This window comes from Dryobates pubescens, chromosome 24, assembly GCF_014839835.1.
Source record: "Dryobates pubescens isolate bDryPub1 chromosome 24, bDryPub1.pri, whole genome shotgun sequence".
Classification (NCBI taxonomy): Eukaryota; Metazoa; Chordata; class Aves; order Piciformes; family Picidae; genus Dryobates; species Dryobates pubescens.
This window is the reverse complement of record NC_071635.1, coordinates 1,583,834-1,609,321: the sequence shown is the minus strand read 5'-3', so window position 1 is coordinate 1,609,321 and position 25,488 is coordinate 1,583,834. Positions and strand designations below refer to the sequence as shown.

At 48.4% G+C, this 25,488-nt stretch overlaps 1 protein-coding gene across 1 annotated transcript in view; it reads right to left on the bottom strand.

Moving 5' to 3' along the window:
- ANTXR2 (ANTXR cell adhesion molecule 2) overlaps positions 1 to 25,488 on the bottom strand; it is a 79,587-nt gene that overhangs the window by 24,601 nt on the left and 29,498 nt on the right. The window contains exons 10-15 of the mRNA XM_054172627.1: positions 12,718 to 12,796; positions 9,995 to 10,090; positions 5,846 to 5,887; positions 4,871 to 4,966; positions 967 to 1,134; positions 674 to 754 (exon numbers count right to left, since the gene is read on the bottom strand). Of these exons, the coding sequence (XP_054028602.1) occupies positions 674 to 754; positions 967 to 1,134; positions 4,871 to 4,966; positions 5,846 to 5,887; positions 9,995 to 10,090; positions 12,718 to 12,796 (562 nt within the window). The remainder of the gene's footprint in view (positions 1 to 673; positions 755 to 966; positions 1,135 to 4,870; positions 4,967 to 5,845; positions 5,888 to 9,994; positions 10,091 to 12,717; positions 12,797 to 25,488) is intronic.

Here is a 25,488-nt window from a genome sequence, read left to right as displayed (position 1 = left end):
GCTACAAACAGGGAGCTGAATGGTCCCTTGATGATAAATCATTTTCCTGAGATCAATGCTAAAGTTTCAAGTAATGCTGTCTTAAGGAGCAGCAGCCAGAAATGCAGCCACTGCAGAAGGCCCAGGTAACACCTCTGCTTCCCAGCCAGAGCAGGCTTCCAGAGGGAGGCTACTTTGTCACGGCCCATGAGTGCACTAGAAGCAAGGACTGTGAGAAATAAGTTTCCTCACCCTTTGTTTTCTGTGCAAGTTGTTTGGGCAAGGAAGGGCAAAGCTGTGTGAAGCAACTTGCACGGAAGTTATTGGTCACTGCAAATTTGATGTGGTTTCAGTATGGATTGCCAGATTCCACTCTCACAAACAGCTGGACATGACAGATCTGGGGGTGTGTTTGAGACCTGAGACTGAAGGAAGCATGTGCTCTGGTTTTGTTTTCCAGCTGAGCACACACAACAAGCAGAACCCTCTGCTTGCAGAAGATCTGTGGGTTTGTAACATTTCTGGGCTGCTGTGATGCATCTTTCAGTGCCCTTTGTCCCTCAACCCATTCCTTTTGCTGTTCTACCATTCTTTAGTGCTTTCTTTAGCTATGGTCAGTGAATGACCAGTGCTCAGCAGCTGCTAGAGCCTGGCTGCAGCGTGCCCCCCTCTGCCCCCCGTGCCACACACAGACCTCATCTCCTTGCTGCGGCCGCATCAGCGAGACTCTGTCGTACTGCCTGCGCAGCAGCGCCCACAGCGCGTCCAGCCGGCCCTGCGGGGAGCAACACACAGCTCAGGGCAGGCACAGAGCCAGCAGGGCACACAGCAAGACTCACTGGCAGAGGTCAGCACCACCCCCTCGGAGAGGGCAGGCAAAGTGCACAGGTGGGCTGTGGCCCACCCCCCCAGAGCGTGTGTGGTGCTGCTCTGCCCCACCTGTGAGTGATGGAGAGGGAGGAGAGGGAGGGAAAACTAACTGATTACCTTAATCGGCGTGTACCACTTCTCCTGAATGACTGGTGAGGTAGGCTTTGGTTTGGGTGGTTTAGGATGAAAAGGTTCTTCTGATTCTTCTGGGAGTTTCACCACAGCATTTTTTGCCTTTTCTAATCTAGCTCCCTCCTCGGTGGATCCCTTATCCCCCCAGCGCACCTAGGTAAAGGCAGAGTACAGACATAAATGCAGGGCAGGCAAAGGACAAGGAAGCTGCTGCAAGCAGAGGGAGCTGGAAAAGTTGAAATTGGGAAGAAGCTCTGAGTAGGCAAGAGAGAAGGTCCCCTCTTCATTTTCAATGACAAGCAGTGTTAGCTACATTTGTAATTGTGAGTCAAGAGAAGTACTGACAAAACACTCTAGCATGCAGGACTCAGGCTCTATAGGAGGCAGGAAATCTCCTCTGTTAATGATGTGAAAATATCATTTCCAGAAGCTCTGACTTATCCTAAAATACCAGACCTCAGTCTGGCACCAGTGAAAGCCTGGCTTTCTGTCACCCCAGGCTTCCTAACAAGGCATGCTTGCTGAGAACTTCAGTTGAGATGAAAGAAGGCAAGACTTGAGCAAGGGGTAGCAGAAGCTCCCTGAAACCAGCCAGGTTCTAAGCAGCTCTGCGGGAAGTGAAATAGTGGAGAGAATGCTGATGAAGCACTGACCTGCTAGCAGCCTGTGTTTTCTCACTGCCATATATAAAACAGACAGAAAAGGGTTCAAAGAGAAAGGATTATTGCTGCTGGTGAACAGGCACCTATTTCCACTCCCCAAAAAGGTTGCACTTTTTATTCTGTAAGGAGGCAATGCAGGGGAAAACCCTTCCCTCTGAGAGAGAGGATTTGTTCTGCCACAGCCATCTCATTTCATCTGGAAACACCACGCAGCAGTCTGAGCAAGGGTGCTTGCTAAGCTGTATGGTGCAGAGAAACAAACCTGAACAAGACTCTTACTTCTTCACCCAAACAGAGCACCTGAGACTGGCTGGAGTTTGAAAGTTCTCAGGAAAAGTGGCCTGGACTATTTTCAGCACGACACTTTCTAAATCATGCCCTCTGCTACAGTCTGGCCTGCAAGGAGGACCTGGCAGACCCAAACCCAGGAAATGAAACTCTGACTTTACTTCTTGGGTAAATGTGACACACTGATGGGTCACAAAACTGTGACTGGGAAACAGATCTTACTGCAGGACCCCACCAGCGCTCCTGGGTTTTGCAGGGACCTCCTGACTGTAGAGGCCAGGCATGAAAAGAGAACAATCCAAGTAAGAAAAATGAGGAAAGCCTGAGCTTCCCTGCTGAGGGACAGAATGAAGAGCAGTGCAGCACACTGCTGGGTAGGTGATGTCAGGTCTGCCTTGCCACCTGCCAGTTCAGAAAACCAGTGGGATGGACCAGCTCCACTGCAAAGGGGCATAAACCCCTTCTGCTTGCCAGGAAGTTATGTCCCTGGTCTCCCCTCTGCTACCCAGAGGGAAGGAGAAGAAAGCTCTGGGTCTTGCTAGGGGCACAGGAAGGGAGCAGGAAGCAGCCTTAACCTCAGCACCACTCAGAGAGCCTGCTGATAGGGAGGAGAATGATGTAGGCAAGCCAGAGTCTAGGCACCTTCAGAAGATGAAATACCTTGGAGGAAATCTTGTGAGCTTCTCTTCTCACTAACACCATTGCAACCTCAATGGAGGGAACAAGAGCAGCAGGGTAGGACAGAGCCTAATTTGGCCTGCAGCGCTGTAACTCCCCACGGCAAAACACAGCCTGGCATGTCTTAGGAGGGCTTGTATCAAACCTTTCTGCTGTGGTGAACTTCACTGTTTGGCTTGCTCAGTGGTTTCCTTTTGTCACTGGGGAATCCTCTCTGTGCAGTATCAGAATGGGCTTTCACCTCGAAGGAGGCCCTGCTGAGTCATTAAAATGCATCTGTATCTTTCACGGTGATCAATGGGACTTTTATGGGGGTTTTTATGAGGTCGTTAAAATGTATTTTAAACACTCTTAAAACCATTTAGATGGTGGATTCCTCACTGATAAAATGACCTTCTCCTTCAGGTGAAAGCAACTTCACCCTGAAGAAACCAGAATTTGTGGAGCCTGATAACACAGCTTTGACATTAGAACTCCCTGCCTGTAATGAGGGAGGTCTAGAAATCGTATCACAAACCTTTAAAGCAATGCAAAAGGCAGACCTAGGGAGAGCCAGCCACACTGGCTAAATTGTTCTGGGCTGTCAAAGAGGGCTGAAGCTCGTGGGGAAAGCAGGAGTGACAGTGTAACTGCAGGGCAGGAGCAGTAACCTCACATGCAGTGCTTCATCTTCTCTCCTCTATGCAAGGAAGCTGCCAGAAGAATCAAGCTGGCAGAAGAATGGCAGAAGAAAATAGCACAGAGAAGAACAGACACTTGCACTACCACATGAACTGAACACAGAGAACACATCTCATGACTAGTCCAGCAGACCTTTCCTTGGCCACAGCACAGAAACAACATTTGACCATCAGGTAAGGGACACCCTCCCTTTGATGTGCTCACCTTCATCATCTTGTTAGCCTGGGGTTGTTTTCTCTCCCATTACCTCACTTGCTCTACCCTGGTTCCCCAAGCCAGCAAAGTGCTCCAATGAGGCAGTGAGAGGCAGGAGGTCAGACAGGGCTGTGCCTGCATTTCCAGCCCAGTGTTCCTTCAGCCCCACTGTCACAGCTGCCTTGAGACAGCTGCACCTTCAAACACTGAGTGCCCAACCCCACATTTGTCACTATTCTTGGGCCCCAGAGAAGGAAAGAGCCAGCCCCACAGAACCAGAGGCCTTTCAGGAGCCCCTGATTGTGATGTTAGCACTTTTAGTTCATTTACATCTTGAACCCTCAGTCCTACACAGATCATCACTCTCTGCTCCCTTCTCAGAGGAGGAAATGCTGTATTTTGGGCACACGCTGAACTCGTGTTTCTTTATGGTGCTGATGGGACTTGTGGTGATGAGGGAGCTGGTGGTTTTCTGGTTCATGGTGCAAGATGCCATTTGCAAACTAATGACTGAAAGCCTGGAACCCCTCCTGGAGGCTCCTCATGGCTCCCATTAGAAACCCAGGCTTGTAGCTCTTTACACTGGACAGGATTTTCTAGCTTGCCTTTGAAAAGCACCACATGAAATGTTTCCTTTTTCTACAGTCTCAAGCAGTCTAAACAAGCAGTTCTGAACTGCTGAAGGAAACACATACAAGCAACACAACTTAAAACTTGCCTGCTCTGCTGCTGCACTTAAAAAGAACTCAAGCAGATTCCGAGGCCAGTACCTTTAGTTTCGCTGCGATTCATCAGCGTGGCCTAGGCAGGGATTTCAGACAGGGGCAGTTTTCTAGACTGAAGCTAAAAACTGCAGAAAACTGCTCTGCAAATTCCATGAAGGCTGCCTTGCCTATAAAATCTGACATAAGGACGTGCCCATAAGGATGCACATTTCTCATTCCATTTTAATTAACATGATGCTATCATGTCTCTTCAAAGACAGGCCCTGTTGTCGCTGCGCCTTCCTCTGGGATCAAGCCTCTCCTCAGCGTCACCATTGTCAGCGCATTTGGCTGGCCCACACTTGGAGGACTTCTGTTTCACTGTCATTTCTTCCAAAACATTCAGAAAAGGCTCTCACTCCCTCTCCCCTTCTCATTAGTTTGATGGAAAGAGCATGTCTTCAGGCAGCTATTTAAAGTTCCAGTCAAATGGAACTACTGAAGGCTGTTCTTTCATAGGCAAGGTCAAAGCTGCTCGATATGGTAACACTGTCCAAGGCTGCTGTCAGAGGGGAGGAAGCACACATGATGGCCTTGTGTTTTCTGCACACTTTGTCTCCCACCACCTGCAACCTCAGAGAGCTCCTGTTCCAGTCAACCAGCCAGGCCACATATACAAACCTCCATCCTTTTAATTCCTCCAACTCCTCGTCCACCGTAGTAGGAAGCATCCACTGTGGGCCACTTCTTGGAAGGCAAGGGCTCTTGTTCTTCCTCCTGTCAATAAATTCCAGTAACATTTACTTCACAAAGATACTTTGTTCCCCTCCCCCAAAGTGTCTTTTTTGTCTGTTTCACTAGAGTCCAGGGAGATTAAGTTTTCCCATGTCAGGTGTGAAAGATCAGCTATTTGGGTTCCCCAAGTGTTGACCAAACAACATCTGGCCATGTTCACAAATCTTTTGAATGTTTTGTAGGGGAGGAGCACTGGTGGTGACTATTAGGAAAGTCCAAATGGGGACTCTGTGTTCTGCTGACAGTCATTTGTTTATCTCATCCTTTCCACTTACAAACATAAGCAAAACACACACACAAAGGATCTGCAGTGCCTTTGCTACAGATGCCTTCGAAAGGCCATCAGCTCTGCTCACTTGGTTTCAGCAGTGTTCAGCAGATCTGCAGGTGAAGGTTGCTCAACCTTTGTCAGACCTGCTCTTGGCTGCCTCAGCTCAATGCAGTGTGCCTGACCATGGGCCTCAGTGTCTGACTGCACTTGGGCATGCTCAGATGGCTACATCAAGACGCCAGAAGATCCTTTAGTACATTATTACCCATAAGAGGAAAAGAAATTCCCTCCTAAAGGTTCTTCAGTGTCTGCAGTGCCAAAGCTGGGGGGAAATGCTGTTTAAGTCATAGTAGCAATCTTTAGATTGTTACACAAGAGCTACTCAGTCTTCCTGCTATGAAGCAATAATGCTCTGCTCTCATGGGAGAAAGCCCCTCCATGTTTCTGTGGATTTTCATGCCACACTGAGATGACTGAGAACAGATTTGGATTCTGGCCACCCTGTCCTCAGCTTAAGGCTTCCTTTGTTCTTTAGCAGCAAGGACAAAGAGCTGGACTGGCAGTGCCACCATATCAACACCCTACCATACCTCTTTTGGAGCTGGCGGCGGTGGAGGGGGATCCTTGATGACCTGCAAGAGCCAAACATATAAAAGCATAAGAAACTGCACTGGCAGCATCCAAAAGCCAACAGAAAACTGCAAGAGGGAACTGCTTCCATCTGAGCCCCCACATGTGCTTGCAAACTGGCAATTGCTGCTGCCAGGTCCCTTGGGTATTGATTACCAAGGCCTTCTGGAGATTAACACCATCCGTCTGATGGAGAACAACAGCCCCTGCCTGCAGACAGTCCCCGGGCAGACGTCTGCCCCTGGGCTTCCTGGCCGGATGAGCCTCAGCCGTTCCCAGTCACAGCCAGAGCTGTAACCCTGTGCAGGTCGTTAGCAGCCTGGGAGAAGCATCCCAAGGTCTCTGTAAGGGCCACAATGCCTGCTTCCTTGTGCCATGCTGCTGCACAGTGCTGGCCCCATGACAAGTGTGAGAAGCCTTCCGGTGGCTCAGGCTTCACCTCGAGCTGTCCGGATGGCTTTTGCCACTCTTATGGCTCAGATCTGATCCTTTAAGTGTGCAGCAGCTGAGGGTGGGCTGCCTCCAAGCACAGCCAGCTGCATGGCTGCCTCTGCTGCTCCTGCCTGGGGCCTGCTCTCAGGAGAACTGGCTCACATCGTTCTTTCAGCCTCTCCTCACAGCTTCCCTGCTCCCTCTCACACACCCGCAGCCAGTCCCAGGGGGTTCCTGGTACTGAGGGGAACTCAGTGAGCAGTGCAGGGAGGGAGGGAGGCAGCACCCCTTTTAAATTATTGAAAGTGAATTCACAGCCCTTCTTCCACAAGAAAGCTAAAGGGAAGAGAAAAGGAAGTTTTTCAGTGACACCAACTTGAGTATTTTATAGAAATGACTGAAAAATACCCCATGAACACAGAGTCTGTGCCTTGGTGTTACACAAACGTAGCCAGACCGGTCCATGGCCGACCCCTAAGTCTCCTCATGCAGGGTGTTAAGTACAGGAATTGCAATGTCTTACTCACTCTGCACTATTAATGACAGCTCTTTCCTTTTCTCTACCACTGCCTATAAATAACCTCACTGCACAGATGCGCAGCATCATACAGAAAAGCAGCGTGTTTGCCTTGGCCAATAATCTAGAGCTTTCCTTCTTGATTTACACCCCCAAGTCACAGTGCCACCAGGACAGTTACTGGTTACAGCCTCAAGCTCTGGACTTTTAGCACTGGGTACAGGAATCCTATCAGATAAGATAAATAACTTATGGCACCTTTGGAAGCATTTTCCACAGCGCTTCAGGTTAAAGATACTGAATAATTCATCAAGCAAGCTCACAGTACTTTGAGTGAACTATGGATTTTAACCACACATCCCTTTGCTGCTAGGAAGCTGCAAAATCATGCCAGAAGTTACTTTTAAATCTCTTTAAGTATTTCCAGATACTTTTTTCTTCCCACACATCAGGAATTCTCAGAATACTCAACAGAGATCAATTAATTAGTGAAACATTCCCAAGAGTCAGATGGGAATTACTGCCCTGACTTTGCAGGCAGCCCCACCACCGAGGGATCCCAGGGCAGATACTGAGAGATGCTGGGACACCAAGGAAGATTGTCCAAAGCCTGAAGATACTAATTCTCACTGAAAGCAATTAAAAGATGGGAACAGTGAAACAGTGCTTTCACTGCATTAAGGGTCACCTCATTGTATTTCATTCCCACTCTGACTTCCCTTTTGCCTGTCTCTGATCATTACCTCAAAAAAATAAAATGTATTCCCTGCCAAGACTGCAAGCTGCAGAGGGGAAGGGGCCTCTATCAGTGCACATCAATGGTGCTAGCACTCCACTCTCTGCTTCTACAGCTCTTAAGCCTTGTGTCTCTCCCTAGAAAAGACAGCTTAGCGTAGTGAAGGTCTCTGTGATGCACACCAATGCTGGCTCAGGCCCTATGCCTGCTGATATTTATGGAATCAAAATTTCCCCCGCTGGGGATCCAGAAAAGCTCTGCTTGTTGGACCTCACTAGGCTGCAAGAGCCACGAGTCAATGGCAGTTAGTGTTTGACTCCCCGAGCAAAGGATCCGGTCCTGTGCCAGCTGCCAAGCTCCCTCAAGTTACAGGGCAAACCTGATTTGCAGCTACCCAATACATTAATTAGCTGCTATTTCTAATAGCTTCAGAAAATGAAACTTGTTTCAAATGTGACAGTGGTGTGAGAAAATAATCTGCTTTGAGTAGCAGATCCTCACCCCTGCTGACAGAAGTGGAATGCAAATGCCTGCATCCTTATGTTTCCACAGGCTCCTCACACTCTCTCTCACACGTGCACACAAGGATTATTCTCAGTCCTGTGTGACATTCCAAGTGAAGTCAGTGGAAAAGCCACGTTTGGAACAGAGACACCCGAGGCAGCCAGGCAGCTCTGGCAGAGAACAGTGCAACTCCAGCCTCAAACTGCACAGACTGACCAGCACAATGCTGCACAGCAACTTCTCCTGAACTCCAGTCAGATTAAATACACAAGACTGCAAGTAATGCTGCCGCCTTATTAACCCCATGCAGAGATGGATTACTTCCCAATTTTGTTTGGTTTATTTTATTACCATGCTCTCCAGGCAAGGCTGCATCTCACTGGCTTAGCTGCAAAGAATGAAGACTCCAGTTTGGAGGAGAGCCGATTGCTTTACAAAAAACCAACAAGACAGAGAAAAGTTTGTTGCTGCAGGCAGCAGTCCCTTTGATCTGCTCATTAACACTTCTCAAATGTTTCCGTGATGTGGGCATTAGGAAATGTCAGCACCAGAGCCTGCAGCCAGCTTGACGCGATCATATGTTCTGATGGCGAGGGAAGAGAGAGGGAACTGTCAACAGAGAACTGCCTGCAGAGAAAGGGGTGGAGGGAGGAAGGAAGAGGAGTCCCCCTAGTCCAACCTCTACGTGAGCAGGGACCTCCTAGCAAGGAGGGCTGTCCTGGCAAGGATAGAGCATGCCAGAGCTGCACTGCTGGCCTGCAGACGGCAGAGGTGAGGCTCCAGACGCTGACTCTGCTCTGTCCACAACACTTTTGGCCCCTCTCTCTCTCCCATTCGATTATGAAGCATGGGATGTTTACAAGGTTTGAGGGCTGCTGCCTTCTTCCTTTGGCCCAAGAAACTGGATGCTCTGCTCTGCCAGGGAAGCAGACTGGCAGGAAGGGAAGAGGAGATCCTGCCTGCTCCTAGCATGCTGCCTCTCCTGTCAAGGACACTGGCACCAAAGCCCAAACCCACACAGCCAGCAGTGGCAGCAACGCCTAACGTAAGAACCTCTGCTGCAGTCTAATCATCCGAGGAGAAGGCCAACAGCACAAAAAGAGAGGAAGAGTCAGTGTTTGGAAGAGGTTCAGTGCAACAGCACGTGGGTTTGGAGCTCAGGCTTGCTGCAGCAAGGAGGCCTAAAAACACCTTTTCTTTTTAAAGAAACACTCAGCATCTCCATTCTCAGGTCACTTTTTTTCAGTGTGTCCTGTCAGCTTACAGACATCCTGGAATACAGGAACAGCTTGTAAGCAATCTCCACTTCCCAAGTCCTCAGTTGTCATTGAAATGGATGAATAATAAACTTCAGTAGCTTCAAGACTCCAACACTTGAGAAGATGGAAGGAGAGCTAGTGGAACAGCCTTGCTGAGTGCTGCTGGAAGGATCAGGAGTGCACTCAGATGAAGAGAGAAGCAATGTGTGCAAGGCATTATTTAGGCAGTAAGGGATTTCCAACTGGAGAGTCCATCATGGAATACAAATACCAATTTCAGTGGTAGTACTTTTAAAATGGTCTTTGATTTCAAGCCAACATCTGCAGAGCATTCTGGCCAACAACTATCAAGTAGCAGAAAGGCTCTTGTCAGAGATGTCACAAGGGCAGGACCCATGAGCAGAGCCAGTGAGCAGCACAACAGTGTGCTGGTTCGTGTGTGTGCACCCCTCAGCCAGCCAGTAGCAGGGCCAGGGGTGCAGCCTGCTGCTGAAGCTGGTCTCAGCCATTTGCTGCCCACCACTAATCAGCAGATGGCTTCAGCCACATGGAGCTCTCCTGATACATAACCTATTCCTATGCTCTCTGTGCTTCCCAACAGGGTACGAGTTACAATCGTGAGTCACACATCCAGTGGCTTCTTCTCATAGTCTTTACTCACCACTTTGCAGCAGAGGGGCCAGAACCACCAGAGCAGACCCAGTGCCACCAGCAGTAACAGCACAAGAACGGCAATCAGTGCTGCTACTCCGCTGGACTGTGAAGAAAGCAGAAAGATGGTGTCAGTGGATGTTGTGACTGCTGCTGCCTGCTTGTCACACTCACCCCAAAACAGCTTCCTACCGACTACACAAATCCCAGACAAATTATTCCCCCTCGTTGGATCCCATCCTTGCCAACTGAGAAGGGGGGCTTAGCCAAACTCAGACTTGGCACAGAATCAGTGACACCCTCCCCTGTAGTCCCCCCAGTCCCACGAGCGCCGCAGAAGGCAGCGCGGATGCTTCAGCAGGAGCCGTGTGTCACAATGGATGTGCTGCGTCAACACTAAAAAGAGGAGGAGGTGGCAAGATGCTGTTGATGTTTCTCATTCCCTGCATATTCTGGGGCCTGCAAGTCTCAGGTGCTCCCAGGGTTTGCACACAGCAGTTCTGCTGGGTGGATTGAATTCAAAGTGACAAAACTCTGCACGCTGCTTTCTCCTGCCTGCCGCCATGGGTTGTGCAATGTGTTTGCTAGGGAGGCTGGAACTTGTAGCTCCTGTCTACCAACTCGCCATCAGCTGCTCAGCTATCAGAATTAGTGGAACAATTCCAGCAGTGACCCATTTCTTGCAGTTGCCCATCTGCTGCTATGGAAACAGCAGTACTCCTTGTGTGGAGCTGGCTTTGTTGCAACATGGATGAAAGGGAGGGGGAAAAAAGGAAATAAAAAAGGATGCTCAGAAGTATGACATTTTTTTCCTGACAATGCACATCTGTACTCCCTCTGCTTCCTGCCAGTGCAAACTTCTGACCACAGAGAAGCAGTGTTAGGAGTGCAGCAGAGGGAAGGCAGCATGCAGCCAGCAGTCTGGTGTGAGCTGATTGCTTGGGTTTCACCTTTCTGTGCAACCAAAGCAATTGCAAGGGGAACATGGGGACAGGGTTACCATGTGCTGGTTTCTCTAGAAAGAGTAGCAGAAAGAGAAAAGCAATCTGCTGCCAGTCTCCAGCATCCTCTGTGACTACTGTCCCTTCACCATGCTGTGGCATAAGATTGAGATGCTCCCTTTGAACAGAGAAGCACCATTTGGGTAGTGGAGGTTTCTTCAGCTCTCAGTTCATTCAGGCTTCTCTCCTGAAACTGAAGGGCTGACCTGGGATGACTCTCATTTCATTTCTACAGCTATCCAAGTATTTAGGTTTTAAATGAATGCAAGAAAAATGTCTGCTTTTGTCTTCTCTAGGGAATTACCTAAATACTGTTGGAAAAACTCACACTGATGAGCAGAAGGTACTGCTCTGCACGCCTGCGCCTGACAGCAAAGCTGCTCTGAAGTCACACTTCAAATGAGACAAATCTGAAGGAACACAGTATCCCTCTGCAGCCCTGCAGAGTGGTCCTGTGTCTAACTGCAAATACCTAACTGTCCTGCCTGTGTAATGCAAAAGAAACTCATGGAGAGCAGAAATGTGAGATTAGAAATGTGATGTGTTAAGTTGGAATTAAGCATGTGGTTCATCTTGGGAGCTGTTTTAAATCTTTTCTATAAGCCTATGATAAAACCACAGCAGGATGTTCACTCTACCTTACCCCTAGGCTTAACTGGAGTTCCAGCCTTGTGCTTTGACAAAAACCCTTTCCCCTAGTTCACAGAGTTGAAAGCTCACACTCCTTATCCAGGCACCAAGCTGGGTATCTAAAGTTCAGTGGTGCTGGCTCCTCCTGTAGGATGATAACCACCTGCCACAGCCAGGCTGGAGTCCTGAGGCCCTGCCCCTGGGATTCAGCCTGCTCCCACTGACCCTGCCCAATAGAACTGTGGTGGAGCAGGACCCCAGGTGACTGTGTCACACTTGGCTAGTTTACAGTGAGCAAGTCTCTGGTGGCACAGACACTCCCCAACGTTCTGAAAGCCACAGCTGCACACCGTGCTGAAGTCTTTTACCATAATATAGTCAGCAAAATAGGATTCACAAGCTGTAGAGAAATACAATGAACACAGATACTGCTTGGAGATCAGGGCAGACCTGTCTGAGGTAGCCTGGGAGAAGACAACTGCAGCACTTTGCCTCTACAAATAGTTCTGCCTAGCATCTGAAGCAGCAGTCCCTGGAGCAACCAGCAAAGCAGACACAGCAGCAATGCAAGGAAAACCCTCACAGGACAGCCAAGGTAAATCTCCACGCCTGCCATGGAGGAAATGGCTCTTGTGTGCTGTTAGAAGTCTAGGAGAATACCTATAGCAATACTTCACCTGTGAGGAACCCTGCAGCAAAAAAGGATCTTCCTAAAATAAAGCTGTTTGCCACCTCAATGGGAAGAATTAAGGGAAGTGTTTTATAGAAAAGCAGAAAGAAGTCTTTTCTGGAGCCCTCCCCATACAATGCAGCAGGGAATTCAAACCAGCTGAAAACTCTTTGCTTCATGTAGTGGTGCTGTAAAAGGAGATAGTTCAGTGTGTCTCAGAGCACAGACACCTGTGTGCACCTACATGGTAAGAATTCCTGTGCCATTCACCCTGGGTATTCTGTGCAGCTGCACAGCTGTGGGGCTCTAGCTGGGTGATTTGTGCCCTCCCAACACCCAGGCTCCTCTGCACCCAGAGGCCACAAGATGGTAAAGCCAGGAGAGAGCTGGGTGTCAGGGTTTGACATGGACTGATGGTAGCCATTTACTTACACACTCTGAAGCAGTGATTGTCAACGAGCTGGACATGAAAGATTGCCCTTCACTCAAACTCACCAAAACCTCCAGAGTTCTGGAAAGAAAGAGAAACACGGGGTCAGCAGCCATAGAGCAGTCAAATAGAGCAGGCAGGTGCTGCAGAGGCACCTGCTCCCCCAGACCACGCAACAGAGCAGGAGTTCCAAGAGAGGAAGGTGGGAGGAAGGGCCTCTGAGCTGCACTGGCAATCAGGAATGACTTCTCTGCCAGCACAGTAGTGCCCTTACCACGTCTAGAAACCTCTGGTGACTTAAATATCCAGGATACTTAGCTAGCTGGACCATGTGGCTTTTAGAAACCCACTTTTGGTCCTTTCAGACTGAGCTTTCCTTTCCTCCACAGATGCTGCTTAAAATGAACAGTTCAGGCTCCTGCTGTGCTAGTGATTACCTGGAAGCAGCTAGTCCTTTCACAGGATCACAGCACGTTAGAGGTTGGACTTGATGATCTTTTTGGGTCCCTTCCAACCCCTGACATCCTGTGATCCTGTGACCTCCAGAGACCATCAGGTCCAACCCCCCTGCCAAAGCAGGATCACCCAGGGTGGTCTGCACAGGAATGCTCAGCTCTCCACAGAGAGCTGAGGAGAGAAAAAGCCCTCTCTACTCTGGGTAGCATCAAGTACTCCGACAAGAAAGTTTCACATAAAGTGAAGCTCAGCTGTAAAAAATAACATTCCTTTGTCTGCTCCACAAACAGCTCTTTAGTCAGATGCAGACAGGCTGGATAAAGATGTGGGGCAACTATAAATGGTCAGGGCTTTCTATAAATAGCACACAAAGACTGCTCGCACGGAGTATGTGGTGTGCGGTTCACAAATTAACCCTGGAAGAAAACAACACATGGTGAATGTTAAACACAAGAAGACTCCTCAGCTTCTCTGGCTGGGATTCCCAGGATTCAGACAGTTTATATTATGCATAGATGTAATTAAATAAAAATATAGATGTCCACGAACTGGAATGATTAATCATTTATACCATTCTTACATGTCATGAGTTTCCATTCTGGCACAAACGCCTCAGCCAATATGGACTTCAAAGCTATTTCAACTCATTTGGCGAATTCTTTGCAGTTTTAGTAAAAATGAACTAAGTCGCTTCCACTAAACTCATTTTTAAATGATCTGTGTTATGAATAATTGATCTAACAGAAAGAATAACTCTCATTTACTTCTAATTATTGCTGGAGTATGTGAATCAGAAGAAATGAAAATAAAAGCTGGATCCGGCTCCCCTGCGAGGCACCCAGCAGAGCAAAGCACACCACAACTTCTCTCAGGGGTGCTCCCTGGCTGTGCTCTGCCTTGCCACTCCCTGAGAAATGCTGGGGGCAACCTCAGCCCGAGGGCTCTGCTGCGGGCAGCATACTGCCAGAGGACTTTGCCTCTCCTTGGTCAGAGAAGGACTCCAGCATGAGCTGTGCTGCTCACACACAGCCCACAGCCTGCCTGGTGGCCCTGAGCAACTCTGTCTTTAAAGTGCCACTCCTTTTGGGGATTTGCAGATCACAGCCACACCACAAGAAGTGTTTTCTGTCCAAGCCACTGACCCACAGCCCAGGTAGGTTCACCTGACTGGAATTTCTGCTGTCCTGGGCTCCCATCCTTTTGCCCCTGCTCACACCTGACTGGTGTAACTGCAGCTGCAGGGGAACAGCTGAGCACAGCCCACACAAACTGGAGAACCCACAGCAGCCCTAAGAATTTCTGGATGACAGTTTTTCAGCTAAGCACAAATTCAGAGGGGAAAGGTTAATCTCCTGGGTACTTCATTTCCCCCCATTTTAAAGCATGACTTAGAGAGGCAGCCACAGGCTCTGCACCAAGTTCTGAACTTGGCTACACCCAAGACAGGGCATTCATTGTGGCCACATCTCCTCAACAGAAAAGCTGCTCAGCCTTTCTACTTTGTCTCAGCTTTCCCAAGTACTGGTGGGTGCCTTCCCATTGACTGATGCCTAAATTGGGATTGCCTGGCCTGGCTCAAAGCCTGCCAGCACAGTAAGAACCCTTCCAAGTGCTCTAAAACCAAATGTAGCACACCATGTAATTCTGATTTGCAAAGAAAGGTCTCAAGTGCCTTAAGGACTCAGATCCTTATTTATCTCCTGCACTGACTTTATTTCCAGTCATATTCAACTGTGTCTAAGTATATGGTAGGTTTCCTCAGCCTTTTTGTCTCTGGCTGGAACCACTTCTGTAGTCTCTTGGGCAAAACCTGCACTGAGGTACAAATTAGTTCTCCCTATGCAATGCTGAAGAAGTGGCTGGCTTTAGGAGAAACAGTGCACAAAGCTGGCTGCAGTCTGCTCTTCGAGGCCCATGGGGTGCTGTGCTGAGCAGGCAGGGTCACCAAGACACAATCCCATACCTGAAGCTCCTTTTCCTCACTTCAACACCAGATGATGACAAACAGCTCCTATGGAGTGTGTGACTGGGTGGAAACAGACCCTCCAAAATGGCACCAATAATCTCAGTCCAGCAAGAACTCCCAGGAAGAAACTTGTCATGCGTGGAACAGCAGCAGCCTGCAAGCCTGCTCAGGCTAGATGCCGAAGGCCAAGTACTGCAGACAGCTGCTAAAATGGGAGCTCACCCGAAGGTCCCTTCCAGCCTAACCCATCCTATGGTTCTGTGACTTTCAGGAGGTGACACTGTGCAAGCTCTTGCCCCACTCTGGAACTGAACTGAGCTGCCAGTGAGGGCTGCAAAGCCGGTTCACAGCAATACCTCTGCACCCCCTTATAGCCACACAGGGGGTCCCAGAGCAGGGCACTGGTGACATGTGGTGACATAAGAATGGCCCCACATCTCACGGCTCTCCAGATGGTGGAAAGAGCAGGCCTGGAGTCCTGTGCCACCTTGGCACTGCTGTACTTTCCATTCTCCCAACCTTTATCTGTCAGGCAGGCTGACAAAGATGCCAGGCAGCAGGCTCACTGCACACATCAGCTATCAGCACAGGGGGACAGGCAGCTCCCCTATCAGCTTCCATCCTGATACACAGCTGCAGGGATGAGCCAGCGAGATGCTCACAGGAGCTGATCACACTCGCTCACTTCTACAAGCTACAGAGTGAACTCATACAGATAATTATCTCATCTTCAAAAGGATGAACCTGTCAACATCCAAAACCACTGCTTCCCTGAAACTGTCATGTCTGTAGGGTATAGGAAATGTGATTTTTCATTCCTTCAGCATCTACCTGTTTGATGGGCTGTGCATACTTCCAGGCACAGAAATGCTGCCCTGCCCCTCCAAACTCACAGCTCCAAAAGCCAGTTGCCCCACTTCTCCCACTCACAAAGAGCCAGGAGGTGCACACATGCACACCTTAAGTGTTTATTAATGCCTGTCCACAGGTGTGAGGCTCTGAGCTCAGCACTCTGCACACATGCTGAAAATCCAATTCCATTCAGCAGTGGTTTTCTCTCTCAGGCACCTACATTTCCCATGGGTGATAGTCAGGTTCCTTCAGGTAAGCTCCAGTGAGCCAAGAGCCAAACAAACATGTCACAGGGATTGGAAGGGACCTCCAGAGATCATTAAGTCTACCCCCCTGCAAAGCAGGACCCCCTAGGACAGGTCACACAGGAACATGTCCACATGGGTTTTGAAGATCTCTAGTGAGGGAGACTCCACATCCTCTCTGGGCAGCCTGCTCCAGGGCTTTGTCACCCTCACAGTAAGGAAGTTTTTCCCCATATTGAGATGGAATTTCCTCCCAACAGCCACTCTTCAGAGATCTGTAGACATTGATAAGGTCCCCTCTCAGCCTTCTCTTCTCCAGACTAAACAGCCCCAGGGCTCTCAGTCTTTCCAGTCCCTTAACCACCCTTGTAGCCCTCTGCTGAACTCCGCAGTGGCTTCATCTCTAAAGCTCTGGGCTGATATCTCTTCCACAGAGGGGAGAGGGTTATAGGAGACTACAACAGGCTTAGCTCTGGAGGGAGGGGGCAGCACAGGTTTTGGTCAGCTGGTTCCAAGACTGTTCCTTCAGTCTCCCTGGTGAGGTCATCAGAAACAACTCAGAAATGTCTCCACAGTCACTAAGCATCTGGTTTTATGAGTCTGTATGGCCAGCTCTCCCAGCAGTTATTTCTGTGCTTTACATGACTACACCCATAGGAGCTTAAAAGCTTTCCAAAGACTCAAGGAAAATCACCTCTCCTTCTGCTGAGGGATGTAGAAAGAGCAAGACAAAAGAAGGTGTCAGTGTGCCACCAAAGCACCGAAAGATGGTGCTGCCATGAGGCCCACGTTGGAACTCTTGCTGTGCTCAGGTCACTGTGGCTCCAGGCTCATTCCAACAGCAGCACAGTGCAGCAGAGGCAGCCTGTCCCTGAGGGCACTCAGAGCTGCTGGCACAAGCAGAGCTTGGATAGATGCTGGGATCACACCAGCACAAAATACAGACAAGTTCTGTGCTCACAACAGCTGCTGCAGAGCAGAGTTTCTCCTCAGGTCAACCCCAAGTCAAACCCACAAAGAATCAGGAAGTGCCAATGTTGTGTTGCTGTGGCAACCCAGGAAGACATCCTCCGATGCCCTGCTGGAACCCCTGCTCCGCTGTGGGCCACGTCCTGCGTGGGCCATGGTGTGGGCATTACATCCGTGCACATGGGAAGGGGAGGCAGACCCTGCAGACAGAAACCAGGAGCTCCTGCCATGCACAGCCCTTCCTGCAGCTGTCCTCAAGAACACAAGCTGTCCACCAGCCTCTCCTGTCTGCCTTGAAAACCCACCTGTGGGAACAAGACCCTGGGGAAAGACAAGTGCAGCCCCCCACACCCTTCCTCAGAATCACAGCAGTGCCCAGATCCAGCTGCTTTTTAAGGCTTCCATCCAGGATGCTGATTCCTACCTTCTGATCACCTCTGGCACAGCACCACTTGAGTACAGGGGAATCAGCGAGATATCAAGGCTGAGCTAATGAGCACATGGCATTAATAAGCCGTGCAGACACTCACAAAGTCTGCTGCTTTTCACATACCCCAGGTCTGATCTGCAGTTCTCAGCCGTCCAGCCTTCCAAAGCTATTTCATCCTAACAGGGAAGTCTGTGGGGTTTATTTACAGCCCACAGCTCTTGCTCAGTGTGGAAGGGATTTTCCTCTATTTTGTCTGTGCAGTATCACTTTTTGGATGGGAACCAATCCTGGAAAACTTTGTCTGACAAGAGCTTTAAAAACTATTCCTATTTCTGACCAAAGTTAACCACAAGACTCTCGCAACTTCAAAGCGCCTCAGCCACGGCCATCCGTGAAACAACTGACCAAAACACGTGACTGGTGAAGACCCAGCAGCTGCAACTCTCTCTTTCCCTTATGTCCACCACTGGTTTATGGTCACAGAAGAGGAAGGTAGCCCACTGCCATATGTCAGCACAGCTCTGGTCTGAAGCCTTTCATACCCTGTGAAATACAGCTGACATTTCAATCCGTGGTAACCTATTTTGCAAAGTATTCATTTGCTCCTGGCTTTATGAGTAGCCAGTAAAAGGCTGGCATTTTATCACCCCTTAAAAAAGATGAAAAAAAATTAAATAAAATTGTGAAAGGCATTTGCTGGAAGTAATAAATAATTTACCTCACATTTTCACACGCTGAAAATTAAAGCCAGCCACTACTCGAAAAAGGTATTCTAGAATCAAGTGCCAGCATAAAAATGGCTAAAATGCTGTACATGGGGGGGAGGGAAGAGATCTCTGTGGTTAAAAGGGTGCTTTTCCTGAAAAACCCTGCCTTTGTTGCTCTCCCAGGTCACAAGCCCTAGCTGCATGAGAATCAAACACGTTCCCTCTGAGCAGGGCTGCAAACCTTGCCTGGCAAACGTTCAGTGCCATTCCACTGGGCCAAGGGTCCTCCGTGGCTGGGAAGCACAGGAAACACTGAAGTCACCTGAGACTGTACTGGGGACAGTTAATGAGCTGCAGTTTCAATAAATGGTCAGAGCTGTCTTCTTCCCAGCAGCCACACAGGCACCCAAAGGCCCATTCTGTTATCCTCCCGAAGACAGCAAGCCGCACACTCTGCAAATCATCTGGAGTCTTGGTACAGAACTGGTAACAAACTCTGCCCCTCCTCTTCCTCAGTGCACCTTGGCACTGATATAAATCCACGGCTGTCTTTGGGTCCCCCCTTGTCACCCCAGAGCTCTCTGCCTCAGCAGTGCTCAGTGAGCTGTTGGGGTTTGGTTTTCCCAGCAAAGGGCCAGCAGAGCAGAGCTGCCAGCATCTCGCTGCAGGGAAGTGGCAGTGAAACCGAAGGAAGGCAGCGATGAATTAGCTGTGAGCTGATGGAATCATGGGAACCTGCAGTAGCAGGGTATGAAATGTCATTATTATGTTAAATTAGTCTATTAATTCAGCTCAGGATCCTATGTCCACTGCATAATATGAAGCACTTAGTTCTGCTCACGCACTCCTTCTTAATGCTCTGGGAACACTCCGTGCCCTGCTGAGGAACGTGAAGGACTGCATTAGAAATTACTACTGATCTTAACAGCAGATCCATATGTCTGAGGAGCCAGTCAGCCTATACAATTCATTGAGGAGGTTTCCATCTGTGAATAGTTCCCATTATAACCCAATTGTGTCAAACCAAATGTATTTCTAAAATATTTTCAGGAGTTAATATTTATAACAGACCTTAAGCCTAACCCAGCTGCACTCCTGGCTTCCCCCTACCTGAGTTTGTTTCTGTAGCTCTGTTGCAAGGGGGAGATTGTTACCACATGAGTAGTCAGTGACTGGGCACCATACTCTTGGTTTCTGTTGGAACAAAATGCTCACATGGGGGGAAAAAACCAAACTTCAAGTGCTGGTGCTGCAAGTAACTGCTGGGTCTGAGTGACTGTGAACAGAAAGGAATTGCTGCTGCTGGGAAAGGCTCTGGGTTCACCTCAGCTCTCTTCATCCAGCACTACCAGGCAAGGACAGATGTTCAGCTTGAAGGATCATCTTAGTGTCCAACCAACTGGCTAATTAACCACGGGCACAGCTATGGTGGGGAAGCACTGCAGTCACCTGAACACAAAGGCTCTCAAATAAAAACAGGTGAAAGCAACCTGATTTGGAGCTGGCATGCAGCAGCTGGTGAGGGCAGCACTGAAAGGCTGTGATGTAGGATGAGCAGAGTGTAAATTCTGAGTTCTAGTGTAAATTCTGAGTTCTAACAGGAGCACACTGCAGGCACTGTGACTGCTGGATGGCAGGAGTGTGCCAGAGCTGCCAGGGTGGCTGTGGTGGGCTGCTATGCCAACACCCAGCTACTAAGAAGTGAAAATCGGTGCTGGTTAGGTCTAGCTATCAGCTTATTGCCTGCTTGCTGTTTAATGCTTGCAGCCTCAGAAGGAAGCACAACTGTGTCATCTGCACAACGAGCTATTGACACTTTTTGTGTGGGAATGTAAATCTGCACCTCACTGGTGCCCTGCCCCCACTAGCACACACTTCCAAAGGCTTTCATCTGCCTGCTCTGGGAGAACTCATGATACCGATCAGCTCGCTTGCTATTCAGATATTTATTTCCTATTTGCTTGAAGAATCAGGCCAATGTTTTTGAAAGCACATTTAAGTATACCATATGCCTCCTTAAATCATCCCTATCAAACAACTTGTAGGATGCTGCTCCGGTTCATTCTGTTCTGTTTTCCCTTTCTTCACAACGTGTTTATGTACACTTACCCAATTCGTTCTGTCTCTCTTGCCAAGTCGCAGGTTTGGGAGCTCAGCTATGCAGGGGCAGCTGTGCTATTGTTGATGCCTTACAAAACAAAGGTCACAGACCCAGCCCGTGCCACCAGAGCTCATGACAGCTGCATCCTCACCGTGCAGGCACAGAGCCACTGGGGCTCACAGGCCTGCAGAAGCAGGAATAAATCTCACCTTGCCCTTTGGTAAGCCAGATCTCAAGTCTGATTTTTAAGAAGTAATTTCTGTGCAAATTAGCCCCTTGCAGAATATCCTGCTGGTTAGTTAATTTATTGACATCTGGAAATAAAAAACTTTGACCAGCCCCACCACAGAAGGCCAAAAATCTGCAAAACAAGATGAGAGCTGAGTAGGAAGGAAAGACCTCTTCTGCCTGTAGCTAACCTTAGCTTTCTTTCCTTTCGAGCCTGGTAAGAATTCCCAGCTGCTTCAGCCTAGGAAGCCACTGACCACATAAAGGAGCAGGCCCCCAGCAGATGACATTGCCTTCAAAAGAAGGTTGCTTCCAAACCCAGCCCAGCAGCTCCCAGTGATGGAACAGCAGGGCGGGACTGCTCCACATGCCCTTTGTTTGCTAAGGGAGATCAATCTGCAAGGCTTGTGAATTCCAGACCATTTGCCCCTTGGGTGGCCTGACCTAACTACTCCTTCTCCTGCTGCCTTGCAGAGCAGAAGCCAAGAGACCACAGTTACTTTAAAGAGTGTTCCTTAGAGCTACAGACAGCTTTTGAAATATGAAAGAAGAGGGAATGTACTAGCTGCAGCAGACTAAGAAGATGAGGCACATGTCCACAGACACAGCTCTGAGACTATACAGCTGGCTCTGAGGCTGGCTGTCTAAGGCTGCTCCACCAGCGTGCTGTTAATTATTTAACAGGGAGCACTGGGGAAACCACCATCACATCTGTCACCCACACGCAGGCAGAGCCCTCACTCGGTGCAGGACCAGATGTGTTTATTCCAAACATGTACTAACTAGCTACTTAATGGGTTACAGAATTATTAGCCACAAGTTAATTAGGCAAACATATTAAACATCAGTCACCTTACAAAGCTTCACCTCTTTAACATGGCTTTGACTTCTTCAAAGCCACGATCAAGCACAGAAAAGAGAAGGGGAAAAAGTAAAGATCCCACAAATGAGCTGCAGCAAAGACCGGATTCCTGAAGTCTGATCACCGTGTACTAATTACTGTCAAGCACCAGGTAATTGCCTTAACTATGCACCTCAGTACTGCAAGGATCCTAACAGTTGGGAGGAGGCAGGGAAGCTTGCTTAAGAACCTCCAGATGCTGGAGAAGAAAAAGGAATTAATGGTGGAAAATAGTCAGGACGAGGCTGAAAAAGGATGGCTCCACTGCTCCTGCATCCCTTGGCTGTGTCCCTGAAGGTGCCTGCACAGCAACCCCAAACCCTGCTGCACAACGTCAGGTGCTCTCCTTCCCCGAGGCAGGAAATTCAGAGGTTTTTGAAGCGTGTGGCTCCCAGGTTCACATCACAAGCAGCAGTGGCTAGAGTGAAGGCACCCTGTCTTTGGGCTAGCTGGGGCAGAGTAGTCAGCATCCTTTGTTAGCAGCCTGCCATGACAACCATTTTGTAGAACACCTTTCAGCTGCTCTTAAATGAGAGCAGCTGTCTAGAAACCAAATGAGGTAATTTGCAGGATGGAGCCCATGATCCATTCATCTTTGCTGTGTCTGTCTGCTTTCATGTGTCCATGCTCTTCCTCTTAAGTCTGCTGCTGGTATTAACAAAAATGACACTTGGGAACTGGGAAGCTAGACTCAAAGTGCCACTGTTCCACTGTCATGGAAACAATTTTCACTCCGAGCCTATGCCTGCTTTTTGTGCTGAGGATTGTTTCCAGGGATGCAGAAACCCAGGGCAAGAGGCACAGTGCCAGCTTGGGTGTGAATTCCTGGGCTTTCAGGTTGTTTTAGTTTTTGCCTGCATTTTGCTGTATAGAATGTTCAAGGTCCCTCATGCAGTGAGCAGGAACTCCTTGGTGCATCCTCTGACCTGCAGTGAGTGGGCTCCCACAGTACTGTCTGACTTTAAACTGATTTTACACTCATTTGCCAGAGACCCATAGGAAGAAATGCACTGGGTTCCAAACTCTGCTCTCCTACAAGCTCTTCCAGAAGGCAGAACCCTGGCTTCCCTTAAGCCCCTACTGAGAGATGCTCTCAGAGGCATGTTTCACTTAAAGCTTGTCCTCAACCCTCACAGTCATAAACAGAAGCAGCAAATTCTGCTCTCAACCTGTACTTCAGAGGTTCAGACCAGCCTACCCAAACTTTGACCAGAGAATGGGAAAGCTTTCCTGCCTTCAGGCTATCACAGGCTACAAAAAATGGTACAAAAAAGAAAAAAATGGAGCTTAATTTAGCACTAGCTCAAACAAGTGAACAGAGGGCAGGTAATGTAAGCTGTCAAACAGCCAGACAACGTTAGGGAACATTACAGAACTTACCTCCTGCTGTGAAAAAACCCAACTGATATTCTGAACGTGAAATAGAGTGTCCCCCCCCCCAAAGGTTTGATTTTCAGTTGTGGAGAAGCTGAGAAACATCTCAAGACACAGGGATGCAATAGGTGCTAAGGCCAGTTCCTCAAATAGGTTACTTAAAGGCTGAAGGTGCTACAAAAAAATAAGGAGAGGGTCACTTCTTTCATCTTTTTATTCCAAAGGGCTAAAGGACAGTAGCCAAGTTGTAAAGACCAGATCAAAAAGAAATCAGTGATAAACCAGAAACAAAAAACTACTAAAAACCAAAGACCTGAGAAGTGACAGTGCAGAAACCACACAATGTTGGTGGTGTTTCTGAATTCCCACTGAGCTGCCATCCCATTCACAAATAAGAGCAAAACCAGCACAGCAGCTGCTGTCAACAGGGAGAACAAAGACTGGAATGACACAGGCTCCTCCTGTGAGAAGTCAGCCTAATAGCCAGATAAAAGCCTGTCTCAAGGTAGCATTTGCAGCTCAGAAACATAAAGCAATATGCTCAGTCCTGGAGATTATTCCCACTGTGTTTTCCTTCTAAGACAAAAGTTCTTACATTTGTGAGACCCTGAGCTATCTCTTCTCTACGTGCATTTCAGATCCTCCTCAATAGGGTAAATCCTTCCCTTAGTAACTCCACAGTGGAACATCTGGGTAGGAAGTGCATTTGAAGTTACCACTAAACTTGTGAACTTGTGCTGCTGCCAAGAGCTCTCACTACTAGGCATGCAGAAACCCCCTGCTGACCACTAACACCCTGTGCATGGCTGTTGCTTTACTTCAAGTGAGCTGCACACCGGAGACCAAACCCATGTCAGCTACTCTGGAGGCAGAGGCAGCCAAGACTGGGAACACAAGCACAGCAATTTTCCTGCCTACCACACATGAAATAATTCCTATCTAATCTTTGCTTTTTAAGTGCCAGGAGCTGTTTGTGTTGGACAGGATGTAGGAAGGGATATATGCAAGCTGAAGCCAACAGTTTGAATGGGGGGCAAACAAGGTCACTAATAAGCAGCAGTGCAGACTGCATCATCTCTGCACACTGAGCACCCGGTCAAGGTAACTGCGAGCAGGGAGGGATTGACTTGCATTCAGGTTTGGGTTTGGATGAGCCCTTTTTGGCTTTGTTATTTTTCAAGCTGACAAGCCCAAAGAGAAGGATCCTGCCCACTTGTTCCTAGGACACCCCTCAGACAGGTAGTCAAGTGCCATTCACTGCGAGGGTGTCAGTGTCACTCAGCTGAGAGATGGAAACCCTGTGACAAGGAAAGCAAAGCGATGATCCCACTTAACCCCGTGCCTGCCCTGCACTTGGTGCTCCGAGCAACCAGCTGTTTGCACACGTGCTCAGAAAGACTTAGCCAACGCATCTGAAGTGGTGAGAAGATGACATCCTTAGCTCACTTAACTCTGTGAGCTAATCTTAGAGCAAACACTGGAAAATTCAAGTGCAGGATGCACAAAAGAGGAAGCTGACCAGCAACACTGCAGCTGCATCACAAAATAAACTTAGGTAGTACTCTGCGCTATTTTAAGAGCAGTAATTTCTCAGCCTGATGGTTCATTCTGAGTAACTCACTGCCTAGCCTAAACCTAACCTTTCCTGCTTTGCTTAAAGTTACTTGCATAAGACCAAGATGGATTTTTTTCTGTAGGCACCAGCAAACCCAAAATGTCTTTCCCTAATACTCCAAGAAGGAACTAGAGGTCAAACAAACAGAGGTAGTTAAGTAGTAGACAAGTAAATATTCACTACTTCAGTAAAATACTGTATTGTTGTGCTGTATTGTTATCATTATCATCTACTCCCAAAGAGCAGAGAATCTGTCTGAGAGAAGAGAAATGTATGCTGGTCATGTCACTGCAGGCAGAGGGTTCTGCCACTGCCTCAGAGGAGCAGAAGCCATCTGCTTGGGAGCCAAGCTTACAGACAGCTTTCCTGAATGCATACCCAAAGAACTCAACAGCAAAATGTAGAGAACAAAAGCAAAGGTGGGTAAGAACACGGACTTACAAAACACACCCTGCTTTCCACAGCATCACCACTACAGAAACAGTTAAAGTGGCAGACAAAGCTTGCTTCCTTCAAGCTGTGGCAGGACACATTTCAGCTTAAGCTAAAAACAGGAACTGATCTTCTCAAATACTCAGCAAGACCCTAAAAACAACTGGCCTTTAATTGTCCAGTGCAACAGGACCTGAGTCCTTTCCAATAAACCAGCTTAGCTTAGTGTCACATTTGCCCTGACCATGCAGAAGTGATGTCTCCAAGTACATGAAGTGAAGCAATTCACCTTGGGTTTGTCTCCTCATCTTCCTGCATCTTCTCTGGATGAATTCAATACCTTCTAACATTTTTAACATAGCAAATAGTGCTCCTGTAGAAATCCCAAGTGGTTCTAGTTTGTTAGCTAATCAGGGGTCTCAGATGAGCTGGATCTGTAAAAAGAGGCTATGTGGTTTTGCACTTCCAAAGGGGCACGACAAGAAGGTATTTGAAAT